This window comes from Dioscorea cayenensis, chromosome 15, assembly GCF_009730915.1.
Source record: "Dioscorea cayenensis subsp. rotundata cultivar TDr96_F1 chromosome 15, TDr96_F1_v2_PseudoChromosome.rev07_lg8_w22 25.fasta, whole genome shotgun sequence".
Taxonomy (NCBI): Eukaryota; Viridiplantae; Streptophyta; class Magnoliopsida; order Dioscoreales; family Dioscoreaceae; genus Dioscorea; species Dioscorea cayenensis.
The window spans coordinates 21,976,457-21,984,875 of record NC_052485.1 but is presented as its reverse complement, the minus strand read 5'-3'; the positions used below and the strand labels follow the sequence as shown (position 1 = coordinate 21,984,875).

Sequence of the window (8,419 nt, the reverse complement as noted above, 5' to 3'; positions counted from 1 at the left end):
TTTATACATGCAGTGTCCTAATTCAAATCAAGAATTAAAATTTTAAAACCACATGTGACCCAATCATAATCAAATTAAGTGAGCATGTGGATGAGATAAATAAATTTTATAATATATGGATATATTCAAGATCACTTCAAAGAATACACCACATATCTGTAGCGATCTAAACGTCCAAAGATCGTCAGGCTAGATGGCTTACCGGATCTCCAAGCGGTCTAAAATACTCAAATATCGAGATGCTGAGAGCACCGATCTAGCGATCTAAAATATTCAAATCTCCGGATGGGCAAAAGCAGATCTCGAGGCGATCCAAAATACTCAAATCTCAGGATCGAGCAGAGCACCGATCTCGAGCGCGATCTAAATATTCAAATCTCAGGATAAGCCAAGAGCACCGATCTGGCGATCAAAATACACAAATATCAAAATATATCAAGATTAGCTAAGAGCACCGATCTCGAGGCAATCAAAATACTCAAATATCAAGATCGCCCGAACCCGCGGATCTCGAGGCGATCTAAATATTCAAATCTCTAAATAAGCCAAAAAGGCAACGATCTCGAGGCGATCAAAATACTCAAATATCAAGATACGCGGAGCATAGATCTCGAGCGCATTCGAAATTTCAAAGGGGCCGGCCTATAACACCGATCTTGGCGAGGACCACCAATACCAAGATCGGGTCATGTGATAGCAAATCACGGGAGCATGTGTATAGATATATAGTATAAGGTTTAGATTGACAGAAAAAGATAAAAATAAAGATAATGATAGTAGTAAAGATATAATAATACGGTTGGATAGGATGTTGGATGGAAATGGAATGACAGGACAGAGTTAGATGAGATGAGGATGAAGATGGGAGATAGAATAAAGATGGAGATAAGATACATATAGTTAAGATAGGGAATAAAGATCCGATGATAAAATAGAATAGTCAGTCAGTCAGTCAAGATAAAGATAATAATAATGATAATAAAAATAGTAAAATAAAATAAAATATATACATATAAAAATGTAAATAGTATATATATATATGTATATGTATATATATATATAACAATAAATCAATCAATCAAAATCAAGTAAAATAAAATAAAAATACATATCCTATGAATATATGTTATATACAAAATTCAAATTCAGATAAAATAGATAGATAATATATATATAATGGTAATAAATTAATAAAATAATAAATATTGTATATATGTATATAATATAAGAGAAAGAGAGCCGTGGGGAGGGTGTGAATGAGAACGTGATTTGCATGGTCGCCCACGCGTCTCCCCAACTCGCTCACGATTTTTCATAACTACCCATGTTCATTTGATGTTTTTAAAAGGGGCCGAAGATGGCGAGAAAGAGGGGAAGGAGTGGTTCGAAGACGGGGAGAAGGATTTTGGTTTCTTCTCGGCGAAGCATATACTTATATGAAAAGGAAAAGAAGACGAAGAGGAAGACGGAACCGGAGAAGGAGGGAAGGGACCGGGCTTTTCTCGATAGAAGGAGAAGATCCTGGGATTCTCAAGAGGGATTCTGGGCTTCTCTCGGCCAAAGATATTCAAGAAGAAGAGGACGAGGACTGACGGGAGAAAGACAGAAGGAGAAGCGAAGAGAGGCTGGTTTCTCTGCAAAAGGATACTCATATAAAAAAGAAAATAGAAGACGACGAGGAGGGAGCCGAAGAAGAAGAAAACCTGGGACCAGGAAGAAGTCAACGGCACCTAGAGAGAAAACGAGATGAGAGAGAGGACGAACTGGAGAAGAGAAAGATTCAAAGGTTTTCCTCTCGGCCGAAGATAATTTCATATAATAAAGAAGAAGAAGAAGAAGTAGAGATCCCGCCTGCTGCCGCTGTCGTTGTCGCTGCCGTCTCTGCTATTACCATCACCACTGCAGTTGTCGTCGCGTCTGTGTGGAGATGGAGGAAGGAAGCTCTCTGTTGCTACCGGAGAGCAGAAAGAGAAGAAGAAGAAGAAGAAGAAGAAGAAGAGCTCTCACCATCGCTACCACTATCATAGTTGCTGTCGTCGTCATCGTCAAAATCCTTGTTGCTACCGCCACCGGAGATGGCAATAAACGACGTCTCTCCATCAAAGAAAAGAAGAAAATATTAAGAAGAAGGCAAAAAGAAGAACAGAGGAGGCAAGAAGCAAAGACGAAGAGCAGAGAAAGCAGCAAGCGTAGAAGAAGAAGAAAGTTGCTGTCGCTGCTGCCACCCAAAGTCATTGTCGCTGATAATATCCTCGCTGATGTGCCGCCGTTATCGTCGTTACTGCTGCCTGAGATGAAGGAAGGAGGCTCTTGTCACGAGATTTCAAGAACATCAATTGAATGATCCAAGTCAATGCCATCTGTCTTCATGAAGATCTTCAAGGATGTTGTTGCCGGTGATGGAACTACCTCCGGCTACCTCCTACAAGCTCTCCCTCTCTTAAAGCACTTGAGATTGGCCAAAACCAATGGTGATGCCAGTCGAACTCTTTGACCACAAATCCCTCAACAAATTCGCTGCAACATTCCTCAATTGCAAGATTGTCAGTCAGTACTCATCTATGCTCACGCCGCTTGTTGTCGATTCGGTTCTTCCCGTCATTGACCCCATGCTCAAATCTGACTCCGGAGAAGCAAAGAGATCTCTATGCTAGCAACAAATTAGTGAAGGATCACTACGTGGAGGGTGCTGAGCTTATTGATTAGGGTGCTTGATATCATTCTCAAGGAGGTCAAGAACTGCGATTGCCTACAAGGTTTCCAATTATGTTATTTTATGAGGAAGTACTCTGACCGGATGATGTTCATAATGCTGCACCTCCTATTCATCAAATTGTTGAAAGCGCTGAAAAAGTTTATGGTCCTCGATAAAGGAAGCTATGTATGATATCTTCTTTAGAACTCACAAGCTCGCTGCACCAACCATTGGTGATCTGAACCATTCTTTTGCCAAGCTTGCTTTGAAGCTAATCCCATATACTCTTGTTTCAGCGATCTCGTCACTGCTTGTCGGATCTTTGGTTTTGGACGTTATCTCACACCAACAATGAGCTCTACTTTAAGCTTATATCATTAGACGACTTGGGACAAGAATTTGGAATCAATACTCACAATATCTAAGGACCAACTTAATTCTTTCAAATTTAGTCTGCAACATTAAGTCTGAACATGAAGGCCGGAGTTATGGACTTTAATAGAGAAGACAACTGGACAGAAGAGGCTTAGTGCATCCTTATCAAGCATGTTGAGAACTATGTCATTATATTAATCCTGTGACCATGCAACACTATAAATAAATAAATGAATACATGATATATATATACTCTTGTACCAAAGTAACATTGTTCATCTTGCAAGGATATTGCATCAATCTCATCTCTTTCTGATTTGTATAATTCAAGCCAACAACTGTGCAAATTAGCTTGTTCTGCATGGAATAAAAAGCTGCCAACTTAATGGAAAGGAAATATATATTAGATACAAGGGTATCCATGAGTCATAGATATGAAGACCTCTGTTCGTCCCAATTTTTTTGTAATGGCACCTCACAATAAATGATATACACGCAATTGCACCAATGAAAACCAGTCAGGCTCTCTCTCAAAGCCACGTACATGCTAGTATGCAAATTAATTTCCTCCATGCATGCTCGTGACATGCCCAAATATGTATATATATATATATATATATATATATATATATATATATATATATATATATATTCAAAATACATGGGCCCACCATGAAAGAAACACACATGCAAATGAATAAATAAATAAATAAAAATTGATGAGAAGTGAGAAATCATATTCACGTGCATGTTAAAAAAAAAAAATGTGATGAGAAGCATGCATGTATATTAATGTGTATGATTAAAGAGAAAATAAAAATAAAAATAAAAAAATTAAAGTGGGTCCCACCGCAAGGGAAATATACCTAGAAAAGAATAAATGATATAAAAAAAAAAATGAGAAAGCATGTAATGGTATACATGCATATATATCCACATACATCATTTGTTAAAGAGGGCAATTTTCAGTAGGTGGGCCCGTCCATGCACATGGAGGTGAATATGACAAGCATGGATTTATTCAAAATATATATATATATATATATATATATATATATATATATTCATTTTGAAGCAATGTCAAAATATTAATATGTTCGATTTCAAGATTTCAAGACATAATGAGATATATATTTCAAGATGGCAATGAGACATATAAGACTGCTAACAAGACATGTGTAATGTGGTGGTGAGGCACATGCAGCCACTATGTTCAAATATACACATATATAATGTGATATATATATATATATATATATATATATATATATATAAAATCAAAGCCAAAGTAGTAAGTCAAGGTTCGAGATATAAAAAGAGTCAAGACTTAAAGAATATATATAAATCGACAATCGAACTGAGCCTGGCTGCTGCAGAGATGTCGAGTCGAGACCCAGAAGAGTTCATGAGTCAAGACTAGATCGAAAATTGAACCCGAGTGGGCCTCGAGACATCGAGTCGAGACCCGAAAGAGTTCATGCAGTCAAGATACAGATCGACAATTGATCTCGGGTGAGTCGAGACATCCTCAATCAAAGACCCAAAGAGTTCACAAGTCAGGATACAAATCGACAATTGAACTCAGTGGTCTCAAGACATCAGAAGTCAATGACCGAAAGAGTGACACAAGTCAAAACTTGAAGAAAGTTTCACAAGCATAAAAGCCAAAGCTCATGGAAAGTCAAAATCGAGTTTATAATTCATCAACATAAAAGATCCAGAACTTGAAATACAAATCAAAAATGTAAAAATGTCTCGAGACACGGTTTCGGACCTGAAGTTCATCAAATCAAGATGATTTCAAATTTATTGTATTCATATTGATTAAAATGAATGAAATTGATTGTCATAACTTGTTTCTTTGTTCACACTTATTTCTTAATCGGAGGTTCTGCGACAATGTCCGGGATAATTAACATTAGGGCTTGCCTCTAATGGAAAGTCGTGAACCCATAATCTCTTGAAGTCGTAAAAATTAAATTTGATTTGTGATCCATTTATTTCAACCGGTCCAACCCCTAATTAAAGGTCGGGGTGAGAAAAAGGAGTCCAGCCGAGTACTATTGGCACTAGGCGTAAGCGAAAGGATGGAAAGCTCAGCGGATGGATGTGAAGAATGTCTTTCTACATGGAGAGCTTGATAGAGACATCTACATGGATCAACCACAAGGATTTGAGAGCAAGGCTCATCCGAGTATGTGTGCAAGCTCAAGAAGGCATTATATGGCTTAAAGCGAGGCTCCAAGAGCATGGTATGGGAAAAATTAGTAGAATTTCTTGTACAAAGTGGCTCTGGGGTTGTGACAAAGATCGGACTCGAGCCTATTACGTCGAAAGCACACCTGAGGCAAGATGGCCATGAGATGCTTGGTGTACGTTGATGACCTCATCTTAACCGGAGATCTCAGCTGAAGAAATCCAGTGCACGAAAGAAAATCTTTCAATCCGGGTTCCGGATGAAGGAGCTTGGAGAGTGAAGCATTTCCTAGGGCTCAACTTGAGAAGACAAAAGGAAGGTATGTTCCTATGTCAACAAAAAGTATGCAAAAGATCTACTAGAAACATATGGGATGTGAAGTGCAAGCCACTATCTACACCAATGGAGCCAAACATCAAGCTTACGTCGTTTGGAGAAGGGAAAGACTTGGAAGATCCAAGGATGTATTGACAAGCGGTAGGTAGTCTTATCTATTTAACCCTTACTCAGTCGACTTGGCATATGCGGTTAGAGTAGAAAGCCGTTACATGCAAAATCCAAAGAAGCCACATTTGGAAGCAGTTCGGCGGATACTGCGATACTTAAAAGGAACTACATATTACGGTATTCTATAATCAGAAAGGTGAAGGATGCCGATTAATTGGATATTGTGATGCTCGACTACTGCTGGAGATTGTGATACAAAGGCGATCGACTACGGGTTATATCATCGGTTTGGGATCGGGAGCGATGTCAGTGAGTGCGATGAGGCGACCCTCACGTATCTCTCTCCACCACCAAGGCGAGTATAGGCAGCGAGCTATGGCAAAGACAAGAAAGCACGTGGTTGATGCACGATTCTGAGAGATCTTCATAAAGCCCGAAGTGAGCAGGTCATACTTCATTGTGATAACAGTCGGCAGGTGTGCCCTAGCGAGAAAATCCAATGTTTCATGCAAGGACAAAGCATATTGAGGTACACTACCACTTTCTAAGAGAAAAAGTGTTGCAAGGTGAGATCCACATGAAGCTAACGCCCACAGAAGAGCAAGTTGCTGATATCTTCACTAAAAGTCTCAGCACAAAAAAATTTGAAGATCTACGAGCACAGTTAGGAATACTCAAGAAAGATCAACAATACTGAGCAAGTCGGTGCTGAGGGGGAGTAATGAAAAGCAGCACCTCCTAGAATAATCTTGAAATTCACACCGACTTATGGATCTAGAATGTGATCAAATATCATAGCATGAATCTGGTGTCTTCTATCAACCGACCTAGCATCCTATAAATAGGCCTTCCATTTGTAAATGCATTCAAGGAAGCAAAGCAAGTTATAGAGAGCCACTAAGCTAAGGCAAGATAGTGAGAGTGAGTGAGTGCATAGTGAGAGAAAAATTAGAGTGAGAAAAGAGAGTGTCTTGTAAATATTTCAAATAATTAATAAAATTAAGTTCATATATTCTCTCTCCACTCAACATACAATCAGTACTAATTGAATATAGATATATATATATATATACACACACACTTATCTATCCAACACATGAGAATACTCAAATGAAGAAAGAGGGTTGCTGGTCAACCAAGTTTATACCTATACTATATATATACACTAATATTCTAAGGCTGTAAAATTAAAGATGGGTTATATATACCTATGTGTACACAAGCTGACACCTAAGTATGCTTGGAAGAACACATACATATATATATATATATATATAAGCAGATCATGAAATTTCACACTAATCTTACTACGGAGACACACACTCATGAAGTTATCAACATATCATGGCAAGCTAAAAAAAGGATAGAAGTTCAATAGCTGTCAAAAATCTAGTGCACTAAAGACATACCAGAAAGCTTATCTAACCAAGCTAACAGGAAAAAGCTAGGATAGAGAAGAAAAGACATGGTAATTATAGTTACAAAAACAACATTACTAGTAAAACATCCAAGCATGGTTAGGGACTTACTTCAATGCCAGAAAATGAGAGAGATGAAAACAATAGAATGAAGAAGAAGGAAACAAATGGAGTTAAAAGCTTGGTCATCTGAAGACAGGGGATGTGATGGAAGCCCAAAAATTCTTCCGAGAATTCCTCACTTCACTAAACTTCAAAAAGCAAGTTGACAAAGGAGATGGGATTAAGGAAAATAAAAAGTTTTTGGGAAAGAGGAGGCGAGGGTGAACCCACTAAAAGACCCGGGGATGTGCACAAGCCTCGGTGGAATAAATGGGGATGGGTCACACTCACGTGGCTACGGAACCACCTATACACAACTACTATTCACAACTCCCGTAAATATCGCCTCACTGAGAATCGAACTCTCACCACTCGGGTGAAAAACTTTATCGAGTGACCGTGTACCAATAGACCCGAAAGGTCGTTAGCGGAAAAAAATAAAAGTTTTTCAAGCATCTTAATCTCCCCACTAACCAGCCTCTGTAGTGCTGATGGTGGGCTCCACAGAAAGAGTTTGAATATATAACCAACAGGTTAGGTTTGTCTGGTTGATTAAAAAAAGGGCCATAACTTTAAGAAAATAAAAAAAAAACATGTCATATCCTTCGAGATTGCAGTTGCAGAGAAAGGTGAGATATTGTCGAGATGTACATTGAAGACCTTGCTTCTGTATGATCATGCTCAAGATTGGCACTAGGCTTGCAACTAACTATGAGCAAATATAAAAATATTAAGATAAGTTATATATATATATATATATATATATATATATATATATATATATATATATATCGGATAAAATATGGACAAACGATATATGAAAGACAAACACCTTACAAAAAAATATGTCTTGAGCTAAGTTTATTAACTAATTTTTAATAAAATGTGTGAAAAATATCTCCCAAATATATTAAACTTTTTGAAATTAATACTATTTTTATTTTCATATTTATAAAAATGACATTATTTACTTTATTTTTTAGATGCATGATTATTTTAAATATTTGTTTAATAAATGCTTCTAAATTTTACTTATTTATTATTAATAATTTTTTAAAAATTTTTATAAAAAACACTAAGACAGCATTGCACTAGCCCAGCCGCACTCGTGTCATGGCCCATGTTGGACCAACTCCAAAATTGGTGGGCCATGGCATGGCAGGAGAAGGCCTGGTCCGGCCCAAA

General features: G+C 37.7%; 1 protein-coding gene across 1 annotated transcript; it reads left to right on the top strand.

The window, feature by feature from the left end:
* Positions 1-1,357: 1,357 nt before the first annotated feature.
* Positions 1,358-1,750, top strand: LOC120277806. Its single transcript, XM_039284642.1, has one exon. It carries the CDS (start codon positions 1,358-1,360, stop codon positions 1,748-1,750), a length of 393 nt encoding a protein of 130 aa, XP_039140576.1.
* The last annotated feature ends 6,669 nt before the right edge of the window (positions 1,751-8,419 follow it).